We start from the raw sequence: 24,591 nt of genomic DNA on the forward strand, positions 1-24,591 counted from the left end.
TATGATATTTTACTGTCGATTACAAGTATTTGTAACTACAAAAGTGAATTAAAAAGAAGGACGACCGTTGACATTAAGAATTATGCGAAATATCTTTTATTTTCCAAGATATGCACGGCTTTGCTTTGCTTTTGTTTTTGTGTTCCTTTGGTTTTTTTTATTTTGTTTTTCTAAGTTTTTTGTCTTTCTGTTTGTTTTTATTTTGGGGTTGGGTGGTATTTTTTTTATTATTTTTTTTAGATTTTTAGGGGATGTAAAGAGTTGCTTTGAAAATGGTGGAAAGTGTAGCTGATTTTTTTTTTAATAATGAATTAGATCACATGTCATCATTAGAAACATATCATGTGGAATTGTGTCAGTATCCAATATGTGTATAATTTTTGACAAACGATAATATAGTTCATTTATAGATTTTTTTAAGTAACCCCCCCCCCCCCCCCCACACACACACACTAATGCGAAAAAAGGAGCTTGTCGTCGTTTCCCAAACACGAAATGCATTCTTCGATGAATATTTAAAACATTTATTTCAGTATGTATACTAAAGAAATGTATCCTGTTGAACTTACTTTAAATAAAGCTAATACTAACAATGACCACTGCCCTTTCCTCGATCTTGATATCTATATCACTAACGGAAAGCTTAATACTAAAATTTATGATAAAAGAGATGATTTTTCATTTCCTATAGTTAACTATCCATTTTTAGATGGTGACGTTCCATTGTCACCATCTTACGGTGTTTATATATCTCAACTTGTACGATTCGCTCGTGTATGTAACAATGTTTTAGATTTTAACGAGAGAAATTTATGTATTACTGAAAAATTATTACACCAGGGTTTTCGATATCACAAACTAGTCAAAACATTTACTAAATTTTATCATCGGTATAAGGACATCATTCGTAAATATAGCTCAACATGCAGACTTCTTATACGTTCAGGTATTTCACATCCAATTTTTTATGGAAATATTCTTTATAAAGCACAAAAATGTCAGTATTCACCTCAGAAACTAACAAAACCTTAAAATAGACTTATCAAGAAGGGATATAGTTACGATACTGTTGTCAGGTCACTAAATATTGCTTATTTTTGCGTTAATATTGATTCACTTATAGGGTCTTTGCATCGGAACTAAACACATTTATTAAAAAAACAGTTGTTGGCATGACACGGGTTATGTTCTTCTCATATATGTTATGATGGTATGATACTAAACCCCTAACGGGAAGGATTGTGCCTGATATTCATATGATGAAATCATAATCTTTCAATCAGTTTAAATGAGGTCTGGAGCTGGCATGTCAGTTTACTGCTAGTAGTCTGTTGTTATTTATGTATTATTGTCATTTTGTTTATTTTCTTTGGTTACATCTTCTGACATCAGACTCGGACTTCTCTTGAATTGAATTTTAAATGTGCGTATTGTTATGCATTTACTTTTCTACATTGGCTAGAGGTATAGGGGGAGGGTTGAGATCTCATAAACATGTTTAACCCCGCCGCATTTTTGCGCCTGTCCCAAGTCAGGAGCCTCTGGCCTTTGTTAGTCTTGTGTTTTTTTAATTCTAGTTTCTTGTGTACAATTAGGAAATTAGTATGGCGTTCATTATCACTGAACTAGTATATATTTGTTTAGGGGCCAGCTCCGGGTGCGGGAATGTCTCGCTACATTGAAGACCTGTTAGTGACCTTCTGCTGTTGTTTTTTCTATGGTCGGGTTGTTGTCTCTTTGACACATTCCCCATTTCCATTCTCAATTTTATTGCATGCATTGTTTTCCTTCAACGTCTTCAACAGATTTTGTCGAAAAGTCAACCAGATTTAATTCCAATATTTAACTCCAATGTTTATACTGGATTTTTTTTTTACATAACCTCACGAGTTATTATACAATATTTGAATTTATTCGTACATTTGTATATTATTATCACAGGGATATTTTACCTTCAAATACAATTATCTGAAATCATTACAACTTATTTTATAACAGTTTCACACACCCTCATACATCCTTTTCAATAACGCCTTTGTCTACCAGCTCTTACCGAGTCCAGCGACTTCCGAAACAAATTCACAAACCAATATAACTGCCGAAAAATCATAACCGCGACAAACTGTTATAGATACTATATAGACATTACAAATGTCTTGTCTCCCTGAATGGAGGAATTTAGTTTTAATTCATTGGATGTTGGATGCGCACTGATTGATAATTAAGTCTTAAATGCATGATTTTTGTTATTAGTTGTGAGTGGCTTTGAACTAGCTGTCAGTACAATGTAACTGCGAGTAATGTCATATTAAAGGGGGGGGCAATACCTTTTTGTGTTAACCTGCAATGGCCCTTTTCAAGGTGTTGTTAACTGTTATCTGAGATCAATTTAAGCTGTTAACTGTTATCAGCATTTTTGCATTTTTTTAACTGTTTTTGTCAAAATCGAGGTGTTGTTAACATGTTAATGGACCCCCTATTGCCCCCCCCCCCCCCCCCTCATATAAGTACTTGGTGTCTTTTCGTTGTTGGGATATACAAGTACCTGGCCATGTCCACTCTGTGTTTCTGTTATATGTTTTTCTATTTGTATCGATCAGATGAGTTAAGCCTTTTTTCAACTGATTTGTATAGTTCGTTCTGAAGTTTTACTGTTACACCCCTGTCCCAAGTAAGGGGAGGGTTGAGATCCCGCTAACAGGTTTAACCCCGCCATATTCTGTATGTATGTGCCTGTCCCAAGTCAGGAGCCAGTAATTCAGTGGTTGTCGTTTGTTGATGTGTTATAACTTGTTTTTCGTTCAATTTTTGTTCTTTTCGGCCGCAAGTTTTCTCGTTTGAATTGTTTTACGTTCGTCATTTCGGGATCTTTTATAGCTGACTATGCAGCATGGGCTTTATTTATTGTTTAAGGCCGTATGATGACCTATAGTTGTTAATATCTGTGTCAGTTGGTCTCTTGTGGAGAGTTGTCTCATTGGCAACCATACCACATCTTCTTTTTTTTTATATTAGAAGGATTTCTCATATTTTTTTGCATAGACTAAGGATATGTGAGTGAAAGCCACGATGTTCTGCGACCACAGGATGTCGTAACAATGGCCGTCAGACATCCAGCAATTTCGGACAACATACTATGAAGATGAATACCAATTGGTACCTACCGTTTAGTTTCAAAAATAAATCAGGATCAGAACATGTTAAAGTGATAGGAATATGATGACCCCTGCCATACTAAATCGACATGATGCCTACATGCATATTACTGTGACCTTCATTTGAGATTGACATTTTACCTTAGTATACAATGAGTTTGTCTCCTGTTTAACAATGGCAGATACATACGACCTTCACCGTTGGCCTCAAGTCATAATCATTTTGCTTATTAACAAAGGTTTTTGAGATATGGAAAAGTGGGATCATCTTCTTCATAGCTTTATCCGGGTTTTTTTTCCATGAACAAACTTCAACTCATATTTCCAAGTTATGAACCTACAACGTCCGGAAGGTAAATACACCAAACTAGGGAAGTACATAAAACCTGACAAAACCTCGACTATATCAACAAACTGAAGACAACTGTCATATTCCTGTTTTGTTACATGGATTTCCCGGGGAAAGATGAATCAAACCTGGTTTTACAGCTAGATAAACCTCCCACTTGTATGACAGTTGTGTATAGTTCCGTTATATTGACAAAACACGGGCTGTGGAGCTTTCTTTTCTCATCCTTAAGCTTTACACACGAAATGTATATTGTTGACACTTCTTCGTTATGCTTTCAGCAACATTTCTCGTATGCAGAACAAAACACAACATATTTTTTGTATCTATTTCAATGCATATATCATTAACAAGTTTACAAGTGTTAACAAGTTGTATTGGATTAACAATCTTATTCAGTAATAAAAAAAATATTTTCTCACAGAAGTACCTGTAAATCTTACCATATTTCAAATTAAAAATTTACATAAATAGAATAATCTAATAAAATGATAATCAAATTATCACGCAAAATTTACTCATGCTATTTCTATGATTGTCACTCTGTATCTTTCTATGCCCAACTTGTAATAGTAAAGGGGTTGTGCATTGTGTTTTTGGTCTGTGCGTCGGTCCGTCAATTCGTCCGTTGATCCATACCATGCCAGCTTAAAGTTCTGATTGTGGTCGTTTTCCTTGAAGTGGTCTCATCGTGAAATTTAGTTCACCGGTTCATTATGATGTGAATTATATACATTGTAACCAGTATGACCGCGATTTCACGTTACATTGGACCCATAAATGATGTGATTTTTTTTCTTTCTAATATATACATTGTAATCAGCCGTATGACCGCGATTTCACGTTACATTGGACCAATAAATTTGATGATAGTGTGTGAAATTTAAACATTTTCATGTTAAAGTTTTTGTTAAAGTAATGCCCTAAAGATGTGGTCACATCACTCTGAAACTTAATACAAGTGTTCATTGTGAGGCCAACTCTTTTTATTTAATGCCAAATAAAAAGTTTGAACCAAATTTACCGGTAAACTTAACATGGACATTATAGATAGTGCAAGCAGGGCCCGGGGTCATGATGTTCTATGGACACATATTCTTGTTTAAAATATTTAAGAAGAAAAAAGAAATATAAGGAATATATTTACATTTAAAAATAATGATAAATGTCCAAAGAATAAACCTATAGTTTAAACAGCATTTTACAAAGTACTTAATGATGGTGATCACAGATAAGCTCTATTTAAAAAAAAAAAGTAAAAGTTCTTCTTCAAAATCAACAAAAAGTTCTATATTGATGGCTTCAGAAAATCCTTTAATAGTTCATCTCTGACGTCTGTTATAATTTTCCCTAATAGATTGAATCCTCTCCAGTTATTCACATCGAATATTTTAGGGTCGTCTGCTGCCAAACCTATTCCCCAAACCTGATCATGTGGACTTGCTTCTACTAAAAGCTTTGGATACGTGTTTACCAGTTCCTCTCTCAATTTTTCATTTTGGGAAAACTGAAATTAAAATCAAGTTGAATATTAATTACATCAAATAATTCTGTTTGTAAAGATGCATTTTGCTTACTTTTCCTCATTCAATAAATTGTACATGTATAAATCAAATTAATGAGTAAAAATAAATATTAGCAATGAGATGATAAACAGAAAACATATGAATACAAATTCAAAGTACTCTTTATAAGAATGAAAACAAATATGCAAAATTGGCAATATTAATATAGCACAGAAAGAAGTAAAAGTAAGTACATTTGTACTAGTATATGAAAGGAATTACTTTTCTAATGACATACACCTTTGCTATAGGTCATGACAAACATCTGTGTCAAAATTGAGTGACCAGTGAGTTGTATGGAAAGTATATAAGAGACATTTGTGATTTACTATTCTGTAGTGTGAAGCAATGTGATAAAGAAAACGCTTCTCAGAACTCGTAGTGTGAACAAGTAGCAAGGTTATATGACTAAAGCTAGTCTGAACTCGTACTGCGAACAAGTAGAAAGGTTATATGGCTAAAGCTACTCACAACTCGTAGTGTGAACAGGTAGCAAGGTTATATGGATAAAGCTAGTCAGAACTCGTACTGCGAACAAGAAGCAAGATTATGTTGCTAAAGCTAGTCAGAACTCGTACTGCGAACAAGTAGCAAGGTTATATGGCTAAAGCTAGTCAAAACTCGTAGTGCGAACAAGTATCAAGGTTATATGGCTAAAGTTAGTCAGACCTCGTAGTGCGAACAAGTGGCAGGGTAATAAGGCTAAAGTAAGTCAGAACTCGTAATTCGAACCAGTAGCAAGGTTATATGGCTAAAGATAGTCAGAACTCGTACTGTGAACAAGTAGCAAGGTTATATGGCTAAAGTTAGTCAGAACTCGAAGTGTGAACAAGGAGAAAAATTATATAACTAAAGCTAGTCAGAACTCGTACTGTGAACAAGTACTAAGGTTATATGGCTAAAGATAGTCAGAACTCGTAGTGGGAGTTAGTAGCAAGGTAATATGGCTAAAGCTAGTCAGAACTCGTAGTCAGTGGGAGTAAGTAGCAAGGTTATATGGCTAAAGCTAGTCAGAACTCGTAGTCAGTGGGAGTAAGTAGCAAGGTTATATGGCTAAAGCTAGTCAGAACTCGTAGTGGGAACAAGTACTAAGGTTATATGGCTAAAGCTAGTCAGAACTCGTAGTGGGAGTTAGTAGCAAGGTAATATGGCTAAAGCTAGTCAGAACTCGTAGTCATTGGGAGTAAGTAGCAAGGTTATATGGCTAAAGTAAGTCAGGCCTCATAATGGTAGTAAGAAGCAAGGTTATATAGCTAAATCTAGTCAGAACTCGTACTGCGAACAAGTGTCAAGGTGAAATGGCTAAAGTTAGTCAGACCTCGTAGTGCGAACAAGTGGCAGGGTAATAGGTCTAAAGTAAGTCAGAACTCGTAATTCGAACCAGTAGCAAGGTAAGATGGCTAAAGATAGTCAGAACTCGTACTGTGAACAAGTAGCAAGGTTATATGGCTAAGATAGTCAGAACTCGTACTGTGAACAAGTAGCAAGGTTATATGGCTAAAGTTAGTTAGAACTCGTAGTGCGAACAAGGAGCAAGATTATATGGCTAAAGCTAGTCAGAACTCGTAGTGGGAGTAAGTAGCAAGGTTATATGGCTAAAGCTAGTCAGAACTCGTCGTGGGAACAAGTAGCAAGGTTGTATAGCTAAAGCTAGTCAAAACTAGAACTGTGAACAGGTAGCAATGTTATATGGCTAAAGCTAGTCAGAACTCGTAGTGGGAACAAGTAGCAAGGTTATATGGCTAAAGTAAATCAGGCCTCCTAGTGGGAGTAACTAGCAAGGATATAGTTAAATCTAGTCAGAACTCGAACTGTGAACAAGTAGCAATGTTAAATGGCTAAAGTTAGTCAGACCACGTAGTGCGAACAAGTGTCAAGGTGAAATGGCTTAAGTAAGTCAGACCTCGTAGTGCGAACAAGTGGCAGGGTAATAGGTCTAAAGTAAGTCAGAACTCGTAATTCGAACCAGTAGCAAGGTAAGATGGCTAAAGATAGTCAGAACTCGTACTGTGAACAAGTAGCAAGGTTATATGGCTAAGATAGTCAGAACTCGTACTGTGAACAAGTAGCAAGGTTATATGGCTAAAGTTAGTTAGAACTCGTAGTGCGAACAAGGAGCAAGATTATATGGCTTAAGCTAGTCAGAACTCGAAGTGGGAGTAAGTAGCAAGGTTATATGGCTAAAGCTAGTCAGAACTCGTCGTGGGAACAAGTAGCAAGGTTATATAGCTAAAGCTAGTCAGAACTAGAACTGTGAACAAGTAGCAATGTTATATGTCTAAAGCTAGTCAGAACTCGTAGTGGGAACAAGTAGCAAGGTTATATGGCTAAAGTAAGTCAGGCCTCCTAGTGGGAGTAACTAGCAAGGATATAGATAAATCTAGTCAGAACTCGAACTATGAACAAGTAGCAATGTTAAATGTATAAAGCTAGTCAGAACTCGTAGTGGGAACAAGTAGCAAGGTTGTACGACTAAAGCTAGTCAGAACTCGTAGTGGGAACAAGTAGCAAGGTTGTGCGACTAAAGCTAGTCAGAACTCGTAGTGTAAACAAGTAGCAATGTGATATATATAAAGCTAGTCAAAATTCGTAGTGTTAAGAAGTAGCAATGTGATATTGCTAAAGCTAGTCAGATCTTGTAGTGGGAACAAGTGCTTTAGCTATTTAACCTTGCTACTTGTTCACACTACGAATTCTGACTAGCTTCAGTAAAACCACTTTGTCACTTGTTCACACTATTGACTTATACGTAAAAATGTTGTATTACCTTCCTACTGATCCATATATATTTATATGTATTCCTATCTTAGCGGTAATGACTTGTATTGCTGTTTGTATACACTGTAGATCAAACTTAGTCTTTTTTTATTTAAATTTAAAATTATACTTACTTTTGCTGTATTGTCTACCTAAATACATCACGACTTACTTTTGCCATATTGCCTTTCTTAACTATCTCTTCACGTTTTTCCTCCCATGCTACATAATCAAGATCACAGATGCTTCTTCCATAGCTCTTCATATCGCTAGGATCGTCCAGTGACAATATAACTTTGTCTAGTTTTGCTTCATTTTTAGAAAATTCTAAAATGACATTAAGATAAGATACTTCTTTCAGGCAAAATAATCTAAGCTGACAAAGTATTTTGTTAACATGAAATTACCTATATATAATGTGTGTGTGTACTTTTACCTAAAATATGCACCCCAATGGACTTTTTCCTTTTGAAACCAACTTTCAAACAGTTTGACAAGAATTTATTGCATTAAAATATATTTTAGGCGCATTAGACATATTATAGCTTAAATACCGTAGAACAGTTTGTACATACGACTTGAGAATTGCTGTGGACAAGTTCATGTGCGAGAAACAAGAAGTCTCCAAATTTGGTGTTAGGGACTTAAAACTTCACAATCTGATTATAAAAAAGAAGATGTGGTATGATTACCAATGACAGTCAGAGACAACTTTCCACAAGAGACCAAAATGACACAGACATTAACAACTATAGCTCACAGTATGGCCTTCAACAATGAGCAAAGCCCATACCGCATAGTCAGCTATAAAAGACCCCGAAATGACAATGTAAAACAATCCAAACGAGAAAACTTACGGCCATTTTTATAAAATAAACCAGATGCTCCGCAGGGCGTAGCTTTATACGACCGCAGAGGTTGAACCCTGAACGGTTGGGGCAAGTATGGACACAACATTCAAGCTGGATTCAGCTCTAAATTTGGATTGTGATTAAATAGATGACACAGCATAAGTTTCTGACACAGAATGAATGTGTTCTAATGAACTTAAAATTTTTGTTTTCTCTTAGAGCAATTCACTATGCTGTTGAATATTAATCCTCTCAAAAAAATGTTTGAAGAAATTTTCTTTTTTATTTATGAAATTTCAAATGAGAAAAATTGAACCCAATTTTTTTAATCACATCCCCCTTTCCCTTATTCCCAAAACTAATCTCAATTAAAATTTCTAATGGAGTTTGCAACAATAACTACTCATTTAAATACATCTTAAAATATTATGATGTAAAAAAAACTGCTTGTTATCACTGAATGGTAAAGATTATTTTAATTTATCAGTTGGTAGTAAAAAGTGAATATACATTGTATATTGTATATAACAAAGATTTAAGTTGATTCTGGACAAAGAAAGATAACTCCAATTAAAAAAAAATCTTGCTATTGCACAATATTTTGCAATTAGATATTTCTTGCTTACTATTCTGGACAAAGAAAGATAACTCTAATTAAAAAAAAATTTGCTATTTCACAATATTGTGCAATTAGATATTTCTTGCCATTGCGCAATACTGTGCAATTGAAAAGACTTGCTATTGCACAATACTTAATATAATAATTTTAGATCCTGATTTGGACCAACTTGAAAACTGGGCCCATAATAAAAAATCTAAGTACATTTTTGGATTCAGCATATCAAAGAACCCCAAGATTTCAATTTTTGTTAAAATCAGACTAAGTTTAATTTTGGACCCTTTGGACTTTAGTGTAGACCAATTTGAAAACAGGACCAAAAATGAAGAATCTACATACACAGTTAGATTTGGTATATCAAAGAACCTCATTTATTCAATTTTTGATGAAATCAAACAAAGTTTAATTTTGGACCCCGATTTGGACCGACTTGAAAACTGGGCCAATAATCAAGAATCTAAGTACATTTTTAGATTCAGCATATCAAAGAACCTAACTGATTCATTTTTTGTCAAAATCAAACTAAGTTTAATTTTGGACCCTTTGGACCTTAATGTAGACCAATTTGAAAACGGGACCAAAAGTTAAGAATCTACATACACAGTCATGACAGTTAGATTCGGCATATCAAAGAACCCAAATTATTCAACTTTGATGAAATCAAACAAAGTTTAATTTTGGACCCTTTGGGCCCCTTATTATGTTGGGACCAAAACTCCCAAAATCAATACCAACCTTCCTTTTATGGTCATAAACCCTGTGTTTAAATTTCATAGATTTCTATTTACTTATACTAACGTTATGGTGCGAAAACCAAAAAAAATGCTTATTTGGGTCCCTTTTTGGCCCCTAATTCCTAAACTGTTGGGACCTAAACTCCCAAAATCAATACCAACCTTCCTTTTGTAGTCATTAACATTGTGTTTAAATTTCATTGATTTCTATTTACTTAAACTAAAGTTATTGTGCGAAAACCAAGAATAATGCTTATTTGGGCCCTTTTTTGGCCCCTAATTCCTAAACTGTTGAAACCAAAACTCCCAAAATCAATCCCAACCGTTCTTTTGTGGTCATAAACCTTGTGTCAAAATTTCATAGATTTCTATTAACTTAAACTTAAGTTATAGTGCGAAAACCAAGAAAATGCTTATTTGGGCCCTTTTTGGCCCCTAATTCCTAAAATGTTGGGATCAAAACTCCCAAAATCAATACCAACCTTCCTTTTGTGGTCATAAACCTTGTGTTAAAATTTCATAGATTTCCATTCACTTTTACTAAAGTTAGAGTGCGAAAAGTAAAAGTATTCGGACGACGACGCAGACGACGACGCCAACGTGATAGCAATATACGACGAAATTTTTTTCAAATTTTGCGGTCGTATAAAAATGAACGAAAAACAAATATGTAACACATAAACAAACGACAACCACTGCATTACAGGCTCCTGACTTGGGACAGGCGCATACCTAAATAGTGTGGCGGGGTTAAATATGTTAGCGGGATCCCAACCCTCCCCCTAAACTGGGACAGTGGTATAACAGTACAACATAAAAACGAACTATAAAAATCAGTTGAAAAAGGCTGAACTCATCAGATGGACAAAAATACAAGTGGACGTGGCCGGGTACTTGTACATCCTGACAACAAAAAGACACTAGGAACAGATCTGGGAGTACTCGCAGTTATCTGACAGTTAGTTCAAAGCCACTAACAACTAATTAAAAAAAATCATGCATCTAAAACTAAACTATCAATCCGTACACGTCCAATATCCAATGGATTTAGTGTAAAGACGTCATAAACAGTCAGAGAAAAACATGACCTAGTGCAATGCCAAGTTACAGGTATCGATAGATTGCAGATCCATGAATGTGTATATGAATATAACATTCTAGTAATATTTAGTTTGCTTTTAATTTACTTATAACAAAATCAATACTTATACCAATAAAACAATATTCAATGATTTTATTACAATGTTGAATTGGTATCCTTTTAGAATAAGTTTACAAGGATCATTTCTAAATTTCCGGGCACGGTTAACAACATTTCCGTAAAAATGAGGATGTGCTATCCCGTTTGAAATAAGTTTAAACTGATTAAACTAAATATCGTAATAATACGTTAGTAGGAAGAAATTTGCAACTTGAGTTTTGAATACCCTAGCCAACTTGAAGCCCATCAGAAGTGGCAGAAACAACATACATGCAGTAAATGGATCTCATAAATAATAAATGCATCCGTATAAAAATCTCGTATCAATAAAGAGCGATTTCAGTTTTTTTTGTTTTTTTGTATGAAATGCCAATTTATATTTTCTACATACTTGCTTTATTATACATCATATACTGTTCAGCACAATTGAAAGTTAGACCATCAATAGTAAACTTAGCTGGATGCCACTGACTGAATGGCGATTCTTTTCGCCAGAAGAATAAAAAATTCTCAGTCTCTTTTTGTATTCTGTCTCTCCCTTGTCGAGCATGTTCGCTCGATTGTCCTCCAGCTCCATGGTCTCGAGATTTGTAATCTGATGAACTGTTCCCAGTAGATCCACTGTTTATGTTGTCACATGGTTTGTCACATGGTTGAGGTTTTAGTCTTTCTGCATTTGCTTTATTATGTCCACCAGGGAATCTATGAGCATTATGGTATTTATCGGTTCCTGCTCCACTCTGAAGCCTGATGTTGCGTCGTCTTTCTTGGTTTGTGTTGTTTTCCCTTTTATTGTCGTCTTTAGTAGAATTATTTGAAGAAGGCGTGTCATTTGTGAAATCCAATGTGTCTGGGGTAGAAAAAGGTATGGGTTGCGAATTCCATGTTCCTCCTGTCCCACTTTCTAAACTGTATGAGGGTATATACTTATCATTGTTGGCTTGTTCCGCTTCTACTGCTGATACATAGTCTACATTTGCGGTAACAGACAAATCAGAAATATCAGGGTACAAGTTCGACCGTCCATTTGAGATGTCTGAAGATTCTGCCATATGTGATTACAAGTGTTCTACAAAATATGAAATGATTTCACTTAGCATCGAGATTATCTTGTAGTGGGTTTCTTACTTTAGTTCCCTGTTTGTTTTTTTCATATTGTAAGTAGACAACTTTAAATAAAGATCTGTTAAAGTGGACTCCATGTATAAATGAAATTTTGCATACATCGGTAATACATATTTAATACAGTTTATACCAAGCCAAATGACTTGTAAAATCGGGTTAGCTTCACACTAGTTGTAAAATCTTATTTAAAAATTTTAAATGTTCATACAATTCCAGCAATCCAACGATGCTTCACTGCTTCACGACAGAAATCCGTATGATAACATTTTTGTAGACCGGTGCTATCAAATTGGTACCTTTCATTATCATTTTTAATTTCAGTATTTCTGTTGAAAACGTAAGCATCAGATATTAGAATAGAAGGTTCTTAATATATATTGAATACTTCCAATTTATGCTGGTAATTTGTGTAATCATTGCTACATGATGATGGATAACATTCTACAGGTGCAAGTAAAGAATAGAAAATTACGAGGATTAATAACAGGTCTCCTCTATCAATAAGCTCTACTTTATTTTATTTTCTACCCTTAAACTTAATACATCACATCAAATATTGAGATGGAGACATGAAATATGAACTACATTTGTATGTCTTAATTCAACAAGAGTGCACGCGCTGAAATGTCTCGCCTTCTTCAATAACCATTGATATTATGTTGATGTCAATAATCCTAAATATTTTAGCTTTCCTACAACTATCACATAAACTAAACATGATCCAAGAAAATGAGGTCAAGGTCAAATAAACCTAAGGAGAAATACATATATATACACCTTACAATCATCCAGTACACTAAATATAGTTGACCTATAATTGCTTATAGTTTCTTAGAAATAGACTAAACCAAGAAAACTAAACATTGATCAGTGAATCATGAAAATTAGGTCGCGGTCAGATGTTAACTGCCAGACAGACATATACAGCTAACAGTCCTTCCATACAACAAATATAGTTGACCTATTGCTTATAGTTAAAGAAAAACAAACCAAAACACAAAAACTTAACACTGAGCAATGAACCATGAAAATGAGGTCAAGGTCAAACAAAACCTGCGAGACTGACGTGTACATCATAAAATATTTCTATACACCAACTATAGTTAACCTGTTGCATATATAGTATTAGAAAAAATTACCAGACCTCCAAAACTTAACTTTGACCACTGAACCACGAATATGCGGTTAAGGTCAAATGATACCGGCAAGATGGACATGTACACCTTACAATTTAAGCAACTTGGTATCAATAGAAGCAGAATTGTCACAGGTTTATTTGTTTATTTGGATATATTTATTTTGTATATCAATTTCATTTTTTCACAAGATAAACACAAATATTTTTTTCTGTTCAGAAATTCGCTATCTATTCAACCAAATTAAATTACAAAAAACTATTTTACGAGTTCACATCGAGAGAAAACAAAAACACCTGAAGATAAAACTATTACAAAATAAACAAACATTCCTTAGACAAGTCTACATCTTTGAAGGCCTTGTTGATCAAAATCCAACCATAAATGCCCTCAAAATATTTTTTGGAAAAAAATGTATTTTTATATGAATTAATATATGGCAAAACATGCAGGTGACGAATACTTTTGGCCATGCAGTTATATTGATGACTGAAAAACTTTATATTAAACCTTAGACCGAATCTAAACTGTAAACAAAAGTGAGTCCATTTTTCAATGAAAAGAAATATTTTCTAAATGTTGATCATAAAGTTCCTAAATTCTATAAATGTGTGATAGATGCTCAGACTGAACCTATATGTCTGCTGTCGATGCCGACGACGGAATCTAGTCTCCTAGGATCGCTTTGTCTTGCTGTCGCAGGCTCGACATAAAGTGATCAGTGACAATTACATCCTTTTTGTAAATTAATTCAAATAATATGGTTCCACTTCAGCTGCCAAAACCTTCCTAAACATATTTTAAGTACCATTAAAATCTAGATTGTTTGCCTATATATACTAAATTTACCATTGTATATGCGACTTATATTGTTTTTCATTATTTAGATTATTTAAATATATGCTGTCTAACTCTTGGAAAATCCATAGTTGTTCTCTATCCGGCTATACAAGGGATCATACAAATAATTATAATCATACTTTGGTGGTAAATATCCAAGTTGTGTGTCCTCAGTGGGGATTGTTGTGTCATTTTGTCGGTCTAGTTACTGACTAGTCTTGGTAAAACCCATACCTTTGTAGGTTATCCATTTATTACAGCTCTAGACGGCATGTGTGTTAAGGCCAAACAACATACTGGTGTTTGACTCGACATTCCTACCTTACATTGTAATTTGTATGGACACTTTTAGAATCATTGCAAATTGATTGCGTGTATTATACACTTCATATAAAATAAATAAGAAAACAATACCACAGACCGATTTTTCTGAATATAAAGTTAAACACATTTTTGTATTGTGGCCTGCTGAAAATGAAAGTGAAACCGAAAGTAGAATTCAAATGGTTATTGTCAATTTACAAATATGTCCAACTTACACTCTTTCCTTAACATATTTTTTTATAATTATTAAAGTCAAATTTTATAATAATCAAAATCTAACAATAAGTGTACCTACCTTTTCCCTTTATGAACTGAGCTTGATTTGTTTACTTCCGTTTTAGTATTTCACAAGGCGACTTTCTGAATGTGCAGGCGTTAGCAAACTATGGGAACAAAGAGGCAAAGAGGTACAATAAAATTAACGATAGTAATAGAATACTGTAATATGTATCACTAATAAATTGTTATTCAAAACAAAACAAACTGAACAAACTGTTTCGTTTCATTATTTCACATTCCTGCGGATCGGAGTTCAATGAAAAAACAGTTACGGATCGACTTAAAAAATCCGTAATGCAATAATTAATATTTGTTGTGGAAATACCCATTGAAATTTGTTTCTGCACACATATTTAAAACGTCCAAGTAATATTTTGTAAATTTATTTTTATCTCTGATTTTAGGGGGAACATTGAGTCCCACATTACAAAAAGTGTCCAAAAATTCGAAATGAACATGAAAAAGGTTGAAAAGGCCAAACTTAGTTTGTGTTTCGAGTTCACTCTTTTCAGTGACAAAACAAGGAAATTGGGTATTTTTATTAATTTTTTTACTCCTGTTAACCTCAAATTTATGGGGACGCTCTATGTGGGTTTTTTTTTATACACAACCAAATGGGCCAATGAAACTGAGTTTAGAAAAATGAAAGTGGGACAGATTTATATATATATCTATAAGTTTTTATGTTTCCGAATCCCTATCTTTCTGTTGGAAATTTGTGACATTTTAAGGCAAGTATTTGAGTACATTCAGGTCATTTGGTTTAAGGTGGATTGTTACCTCATTTTCAATTATACAGAACATAACCTTATTTTACTCACTGGTAGGAAAATCCTTTGTTATTGTGGCCAATTTAAAAGACACAAAATTAAATAATACAAAGACATTTCTGACAAAACTACAACAACTAAAATCTTACTAGAAATAACTTAATTGTTTGCCTACACGTTTTGAATACGTATACAATGGGTATATACTAGTAGTTATCCAAGATAACTTCTCCTACAGTTTGAATGTTAGGAAGTTTTCACTTTAGTGTTTAGTGAGATTTTGTGCAAATATATTGCCGGTGTGCATGTGGCCAGGGTTTTGATGATTTTGTTGATTTTTTTACTCATTTTGGAGATAGTTGAACTTTGTCATTTCTGGAGTATATACTTGCATAAGAGGTGCATAGCGTTTTCGGAAAACTCCTTCTTCATTGAACCATTGACTTGTGTGCTCCCATGCTTAACTTAGTGTATTTTACAATAACACTTTGCATCTGTGGGGGCCATCATTTATGTCTCCCAGACAATTGACTTTGTTGTAATACAGTTACTTCAGAGGGGAGTGCAGGGGCATCGTTTGTCTAGTTTTTGTCTCGCCTTGACGAAGTCAAAAAGCGAGACATAGGTATGCTGTTTCTTCTTCGGCGATGGTGATTGCGGCGACTGCGGCAGCGGAGTCACTGACAATGTATTAGTTTGTGATTAGGTCTAGTTAATGGTAAACGATAAGTGATAGGTCAATGATTTTTGGTATGCAGTTGTATAAGCATTAGCATATCTCTGGCATTTCCATTGAGATCATTTGGTCCTGCCCCCTCAGTAATGGTCTATTGACTTTGAAAAGTATACATTTTGCTAAATACGATCTTTTTTCTTTCCTTGAAACCTATGTAAATGAGGATTACATACCAGAAAAAGTGCTGTGGTCGAAAATTGTCCGTCAGTCTATTTAAATTTATGAAGTGAACGGATGGAAAAGTAATTTAGAAAATAGAAATGAACTCAAACGGTATTCCCAAATTCATCCTACCCTCTGTGAACATAGATTAATTCGGTTGACAGTTTTATATCCCGATGCAAAACTCGAACTGTTCAGTAGTACTTGTAGCTTTAGGATCGGCAGCCATTAAGAAAGCTACATGTACTCTATGTAACAAACAGTCTTTTGATATCGTTAAACATTTAATTATAGAGTGTCATGTTCTATTAACGGAAAAAAATGTTATGTTATGTTTTATAAAATTGTAGATGCACTTCCCATTCAAAAGTTCGTGGACATTTTCAATTTAGACGACGATGACCTTGTTGAAGTACTATTAGGAGCTGTTGATGATACAGTATACGATTTCGATCCTTTAGATTGGTATAGAATGGTGTATTACATAGCAAAACATGTTTACCCCATGTTTAAAAAATTCAGACATGTATTATTTGAAAACAGGTTTAATTTTGAATTTTGAATAGACTTTGATTGAAAAAAATTGTGTTTTTGTTGTGTATACTAGAATATATGTGTATTGTGTGTTTAGGAATATCTAAATGTTTTTTTTTTTCATTGGGTATTTATCTCAAAATGTATGATATTTTGTTTATTGTGTAAATAATTACTTATTTTTTTTTTTATGCAAAATCTTCATATACATGGAGGAAATAAAGATTCATTCATTCATTCATGCATTAGTTTGTGATTAGGTCAATTCAAGGTGAATCATTAGTGGTAGGCCAATGTTAATTGGCATTTAGTTGTATAAGCATTAGCATATCTAGTTTCCATGGAGATTATTTGGCCCCGCTCCCTCGATCATGGTCTATTGACTTTGAAACATTTGCTTAGTTTATATGTTTTAGTTTGTGATTAGATCAGTTTAAGGAAGCTGACTTGTCGTGTTTTAGATTTTTTTGTCAGATTTTCGGAATCCTCTGGTGTTATCCATTTGAATACCTTGAAAAAAATTGCTCGGTGACCACCATTTTTCTTTTTGTAAATCTTTTACATGTATAATGATAAGCCATCTGTAAAAATCTGAATATAAAATTTTAATCACTTTTTTTTGAGAACTTCAACTTGTCAATGGTAAAGCTATGAAGAGTCAAGAGAGAATATGTTCCCGCCAAAATTTCAATGGCTAATATATCGAAAACAAGCACGGTGACCTATATATTTTTTTTGCTCTTTGGATTCCTTTATTAATCCCCTATCTATATAAACTAGTTTTTTGAAAAGTTAATTACTTTGAAACTGAGAAGCGAACTCCCTTAAGATGAACTGCTGTTAAAAGCCTAGAATGTTAAGTCAATGATATTTGATATGCAAATTTATTGGCATTTGCAAGTCTTGTTTCTATTGCCGGAGATTATAAAGCACCATTCCCACATCATGGTTCATTGACATTGAAACTTTTACATAGTTTACCAATTTAATGTTTGGGTTTAGGTTTGTTTTCAGGGAACGACTTATGATAAGTCAATGATATTATTCGATATTTCTGCGTTTGTATTAAAATTGGCACATCTCATTTCCACGGAGATTGTTGTACCTTCAATAATAGTTCATTGACTTTGAATATTTGCATAACTTACATGTTAAAGTATTTCTATTTTAATATCAACATTTTCATTATCAAAATTACAAAAAGGCGAGACTTATTTTTGTGATAACAGTTTATTAATAATTTTTTCAGACTCGAATGAAGATGATGTCATCAAAGAAAGTCAGAGAACAGAAAGCAAACAACAAAGAAAAATGGATCATTATTTGACAAAGAAAGACAGTACTCAAATAAATCGAGAAAAATCTCAAGTTCACAGTGGAGAAGAAACAGACAAAACAAAGGAGAAATATTCAAAGAATGATTTATCAACCCCTGATGTGAAAGACTCAGACAAGAGGGGGAAAGAGAAAAGTGAAACTGAAAGAAAATCCAAACACAAGAATCCACTTGATACAGAGAGTACAGAAATACCTTCAAAGCGAATGAAAATAGACGAATGCAGCACTGTCAAAGACAAAAACCTAATGACGAATTATGTTGAATATGGACCAAAGGAAAAAGATCTAACAAATGAAGAAAATAGAAAGACTTCAACAAATGATTTCTCTGTAGGTCATAAAGAATTATCAAAGAAACACAAGAAACGTAAAAAGGAAAAAAAGTCAAAATATTCACATAAGGATAAACATTCACATAAAGATAAACATTCACGCAAACACTCAAGTGAATCTGACAAGAGGTCAAAGAACTCGGACAGTAAGAAAAGAAATTCCCACAGAGTTGGCAGTGAACATGAAAATGAGTCAAATCAACAACGACTTGATAAGGAAAAGAAGTCAAAACACACGGACAGTACTGAATCAGAAGATAATTCATCATATCCGCGTAGAGACTCAGAAAAGAAGTCCAAACATTCACACAAGGACAGCACTGAATCAGAAGATAATTCACCATATCCCCGTAGAGACTCAGAAAAGAAGTTCAAACATTCACACAAGGACAGCACTGAATCAGAAGATAATTCACTATATCAGCGTAGAGACTCGGAAAAGAAGGCTAGAGATTCACATAATATACCTGAAACAAATGCAACTTATCCACAAAGAGACCCCGAAATACACTCAGAGCAGTCCCACAGAAGTTTTTATAGTAGTGATTCAGAACCTTCGCCATCACAAGAAAGTCATTCATATAAAGATATAACAGAAAAAACGAGCAACCGTTCAGACAAGAAAACGGAGAAAGGATACGATTTTACAAATAGTGATAGAAAGGAAAGTGGAGGGACACCCAAAAAATCCAGTCATTGCTCTAAAAATGATGATTATGCATCAAGTAGTAAACGTTATGAAGATAGTAGTAAATGCTCAAGTAGAAGTTACAGCGGAGCAGAGGGTTCCAGTAAAGACGAAAAATACAGCAAAGAAGACGAGGTGCAGTCACGGAAGCGTAATAGTGAACACCTTGATACAAGCCCATCTATTGATAAAAAATATTCAAGTGAGAAAAAGGCACGGCATTCGCTTGGATGTAAAAGTACGCCAGAAACCCCAGAACGACATTTAAAAAAAGAAAAATCAATGTCTCCTAAGAAATCCGAACAACATGTGAAAAAAGAAAAATCAAAATCTCCTAAGAAATCCGAACAACATGTGAAAAAAGAAAAATCAAAATCTCCTAAGAAATCCGAAAGGAAGTTCGAAGAAACATTTGAGTCCAGCAATACTGATTTAAAAGAGAGACATATAAAGAACATTGATATACTTATAGAAAGTATGAAGGGAGAAAATAGAATCAAGGATTCAGCAGAAAGAATACGGTATTTAGTGGGTACTGGTACACTTATAACAACCAGATATGATTTCGTCTATTTCTTTGGTATGGTGTCACCATTTAGTCAGTTCCATTCTGCAAACTTCAAAGTCCAGAATATTATGTATACATGTGCTGAACAGTATATGATGCACCAGAAAGCAGGTTTGTGGAAATTTTCTTATTTTAGTGCGACGGTATCTGTGCAAAACTCAATCTTTATCATCGAAACATTTATTTTACATAGCATTATAAAAAAACATATGCCTCTCACTTATGATATATCATGAAATACAAGTAACATATTGGTAGTAGCGTTAGATCTCTGTATAAAGCTTCTTATTTTAGAAGGTAGAAGATCTGAACAATCAGTTTTAATACAGATACCAAATAGTCTGTGGTACATGGCATAAAAGAGGGACGAAAGATACCAGAGGGACAGTCAAACTCATAAATCGAAAATAAACTGACAACGCCATGGCTAAAAATGAAAAGGACAAACAGACAAACAATAGTACACATGACACAACATAGAAAAGTAAAGAATAAAAAACACAAACCCCACCAAAAACTAGGGGTGGTCTCAGATGCTCCGGAATAGTAAGCAGATCCTGCTCCACATGTGGCACCCGTCGTGTTGTTTATGAGATAAAAAATCCGGTAAATAGTCTAATTCGGTAGGTCACATTCATGAAAGGAAAGGGGCATAAGTCTCGTGTTATTTTTATGATGCATCTGACAACAACTTAAATCTAGACCTTTTTCAGGTGATTGTTTCAGTTAATGAGTATTAGACTATTGGTTTACTAGTATATTATGTTAAGGGAAATTTTATTGTCCCTCCGTCAGGGTTCATTTGACCTAGACATTTCTCATGATTTATGCATTGATCGACATTAAGCAGTCTGTTAGTCGGATGTTGTTAGAAATTTAGGTTAGCTATATTGGATATCTAGAATAGTTGTACGGTGTACATGTTCGTCTGACAGGCTTCTGAGACAAGTGCCTGTGATTGGATATCTAGAATAGTTGTACGGTGTACATGTTCGTCTGACAGGCTTCTGAGACAAGTGCCTGTGATTGGATATCTAGAATAGTTGTACGGTGTACATGTTCGTCTGACAGGCTTCTGAGACAAGTGCCTGTGATTGGATATCTAGAATAGTTGTACGGTGTACATGTTCGTCTGACAGGCTTCTGAGACAAGTGCCTGTGATTGGATATCTAGAATAGTTGTACGGTGAACATGCTCGTCTGACAGGCTTCTGAGACAAGTGCCTGTGATTGGATATCTAGAATAGTTGTACGGTGAACATGCTCGTCTGACAGGCTTCTGAGACAAGTGCCTGTGATTGGATATCTAGAATAGTTGTACGGTGTACATGTTCGTCTGACAGGCTTCTGAGACAAGTGCCTGTGATTGGATATCTAGAATAGTTGTACGGTGAACATGCTCGTCTGACAGGCTTCTGAGACAAGTGCCTGTGATTGGATATCTAGAATAGTTGTACGGTGTACATGTTCGTCTGACAGGCTTCTGAGACAAGTGCCTGTGATTGGATATCTAGAATAGTTGTACGGTGAACATGTTCGTCTGACAGGCTTCTGAGACAAGTGCCTGTGATTGGATATCTAGAATAGTTGTACGGTGTACATGCTCGTCTGACAGACTTCTGAGACAAGTGCATGTGATTGGATATCTAGAATAGTTGTACGGTGTACATGCTCGTCTGACAGGCTTCTGAGACAAGTGCCTGTGATTGGATATCTAGAATAGTTGTACGGTGAACATGTTCGTCTGACAGGCTTCTGAGACAAGTGCCTGTGATTGGATATCTAGAATAGTTGTACGGTGTACATGCTCGTCTGACAGACTTCTGAGACAAGTGCATGTGATTGGATATCTAGAATAGTTGTACGGTGTACATGCTCGTCTGACAGGCTTCTGAGACAAGTGCCTGTGATTGGATATCTAGAATAGTTGTACGGAGTACATGTTCGTCTGACACGCTTCTGAGACAAGTGCCTGTGATTGGATATCTAGAATAGTTGTACGGTGAACATGCTCGTCTGACAGGCTTCTGAGACAAGTGCCTGTGATTGGATATCTAGAATAGTTGTACGGTGAACATGCTCGTCTGACAGGCTTCTGAGACAAGTGCCTGTGATTGGATATCTAGAATAGTTGTACGGTGTACATGTTCGTTTGACAGGATTCTGAGACAAGTGCCTGTGATTGGATATCCATCTTCCATTCTACAGGTGAAATGTGTTCGGTGTTTAGAATGATTGCAAGATGTACATGAACACTTTGAAACATTGCACTTTAAAGAATCATCTGGAGGCTGTTTGTTCTCTTATTCAATATTTGGGTTTTTTTCAAAATTTAACAAAAAATTCCAAACTCAATTGGGCAACATTTTTTCTTATTGGAGCAAAACAAAATGAAATTGATTGTCAAAGTTCGTATTCTGTGTAGATATAGATCTAAATTTTTTAAATAGTTTATTTGTACCAGAGATAAGTAAGTATAACTCAAGTGGACTATATTTTTTTATTTTCAGTGCTGTTTGGTGACGAGGAAATAGCAAAGCAGATCATGGAAGAAACGAAACCTTTGAAAATGAAACGTCTTGGAAGAAAAGTGAAAAATTTTGATGCAGAAAAATGGGGAAATAAATGTATAGAGGTGGTAACAAATGGAAATATGGCAAAAGTGAGTGTTTCATGTTTGTACAAAGTAAACAAAACAAAAAAGGGGTAACTAAACTACATAACACTGTCTAGATAAATAGAAAAAAAGACCAACACTTATCAACAGAAACAAAATACAGGAAACTTAACACCATTGAAAATTAGTTGAACTCGGGTTCTTAAGAAAGGAAGACTTATGCACCCACGGTAGTGGCATTCGTGGTATGACAAGAAATTAAAATGTATTATCGATGTTATTTAAACAGCATTCAACAATAGATTAAATCGTATTTCAGCTTTAATTGGATATATGGTCACATTGATAAGTGGAAGGAAGAAGCCCTATTGATTTTGAGGTTACCATGTAAAACATCAAATCATGGGTACTTAAGAAAAGACCAAAATGTTTGCTGAAAAGTGTTTTCCGAATACAAAATCAAATACAACATATTTGACTGCAACCTTACTGGAATAGATGGTCATATATAATAAATGAATACAGATCCATTAATTATCAAGTTATTTTGGGGTTGTTAAATCAAAATTGGCATATGGGATTGCAACCTTTCTTTTATAAATGGTCCTATATTATGAGAAGAAGCTTCTTTGTCATTTTGTTTTCAATACCTTAGTGGTTAAGGTAAAATTTTACTAGAATTAGACCATCATTTGTTAAGAACAAAAACTGATTTCAGTTGCTAAATCAAATACTAGTAATATGGATGGGGTTGAAATAACACGACATGTGACACATGTGGAGCAGGATCTGTTTTCCCTTCCGGAGCACCTGAGAGCACCCAAGTTTTTGGAGGGGTTTTGTTGCTTATTCTTTAGTTTTCTGTGTTGTGTTTTGTGTACTATTGTGTGTTTGTCTGTTGGTTTTGTTCCTTTTTAGCCATAGTGTTGTCAGTTTGTTTTTTCGACTTTGAATTTGAATGTCCCTCTAGTATCTTCCGTCTCTCTTGAATAAGAATGAAAACATATACTTACATATAATGAAAGTTCAAAACTAGTATATAATGAGTAATAGTGAGTGTTAGTGGTACTGATTGACAAAACATTGTAAATGAATTAATGACATCATTTCCATAAAATTTTATATTTCAGTTCTCTCAGAATTATCTTCTGGAAAAAAGCCTATTTGATACACATCCCAAAATAATGGCGGAAGCTAGTCCACGTGATTGTTTGTGGGGTATAGGACTTGGTGCTGGTAATGAAAAGGCTTGGAATGTCAGGTCATGGAGAGGAAGGAACCTTCTAGGCTTTACTCTAATGGATGTAAGGGAAACGCTAATGAGGCAAAAAGGACATATTAAATAAGATCGTTTATACATGGAAAAGAAGTTAAATGGAAACTTAAAAGACTTGTTTACAGCATATGAAACCTAAATTATGTAGATTATGGAATTGTCTTTTTGTTGAAACAAAGTTATTGTCTATTTCTTTGATAATCAGTAAAGATTCGATGTTTACTTGACAGATTAAGGATTAATTCATCATAAATTATTTTGTGTATTTAGTATGAAAGTATCTGCTGTCATTATAGATTATTATTTGTTCAAAGACTGGTAAAATCTGTTAAAATTGTCTGTGTACAAACATTGCTGTTGAATATATTGTTACATGTTGGGGTTTTTTTTGGTTTTTTTTTTTACAAATCCTTGAATAATAATGTTTCGTTTAAAAAAAACTTAGATAAAAGTCTAAACGTTGTTGTTTACTTACCATTTCTATAAATATTGACTATTGTTACATTTCTTTTACAAATTATTATTAAAAAAAAATGTTTTACAAATCCTTAGATAAGAGTCTATGCTAAGTTGTTTACCAAGGTGTCACATGTCTATGTATTTGTTTTCTTTATCATTAAAACATCTTGATCACA

The 24,591-nt window shown here is 34.3% G+C and overlaps 2 protein-coding genes across 3 annotated transcripts; one reads left to right on the forward strand and one right to left on the reverse strand.

Moving 5' to 3' along the window:
• Positions 1–3,818: 3,818 nt before the first annotated feature.
• Positions 3,819–15,217, reverse strand: LOC139503709 (uncharacterized). 2 transcript variants are annotated; one of them, XM_071293566.1, is made up of 4 exons: positions 14,948–15,217; positions 11,623–12,368; positions 7,999–8,153; positions 3,819–5,011 (listed from the first exon to the last, which is right to left on the reverse strand). In XM_071293566.1, exons 2-4 carry the CDS (start codon positions 12,281–12,283, stop codon positions 4,793–4,795), a joined length of 1,035 nt encoding a protein of 344 aa, XP_071149667.1. In that variant the 5' UTR covers positions 12,284–12,368; positions 14,948–15,217; the 3' UTR covers positions 3,819–4,792. The 2 variants fall into 2 exon arrangements, with proteins under 2 accessions (XP_071149667.1, XP_071149662.1); XM_071293561.1 differs by having other exon boundaries at positions 11,623–12,300; positions 14,952–15,091.
• Positions 14,968–24,591, forward strand: LOC139503685 (uncharacterized protein DDB_G0286299-like). Its single transcript, XM_071293513.1, has 4 exons — positions 14,968–15,063; positions 18,387–20,174; positions 22,574–22,725; positions 23,811–24,591. Exons 1-4 carry the CDS (start codon positions 15,042–15,044, stop codon positions 24,024–24,026), a joined length of 2,178 nt encoding a protein of 725 aa, XP_071149614.1. The 5' UTR covers positions 14,968–15,041; the 3' UTR covers positions 24,027–24,591.

The sequence above is a fragment of the Mytilus edulis genome, chromosome 1, assembly GCF_963676685.1.
Source record: "Mytilus edulis chromosome 1, xbMytEdul2.2, whole genome shotgun sequence".
NCBI lineage: Eukaryota > Metazoa > Mollusca > Bivalvia > Mytilida > Mytilidae > Mytilus > Mytilus edulis.

Coding starts and splice junctions, on each gene's coding strand:
- LOC139503709 (XM_071293566.1), bottom strand. CDS start 12,283: ATGGCAGAATCTTCAGACATCTCAAATGGACGGTCGAACTTGTACCCT. Junction 8,154..11,622: donor TATGATGTATAATAAAGCAA/GTATGTAGAAAA, acceptor ATGTCATTTTAG/AATTTTCTAAAAATGAAGCA. Junction 5,012..7,998: donor AGAAAGGCAATATGGCAAAA/GTAAGTCGTGAT, acceptor TTTTAATTTCAG/TTTTCCCAAAATGAAAAATT.
- LOC139503685 (XM_071293513.1), top strand. CDS start 15,042: ATGGGAACAAAGAGGCAAAGAG. Junction 15,064..18,386: donor GGGAACAAAGAGGCAAAGAG/GTACAATAAAAT, acceptor TAATTTTTTCAG/ACTCGAATGAAGATGATGTC. Junction 22,726..23,810: donor CAAATGGAAATATGGCAAAA/GTGAGTGTTTCA, acceptor TTTATATTTCAG/TTCTCTCAGAATTATCTTCT.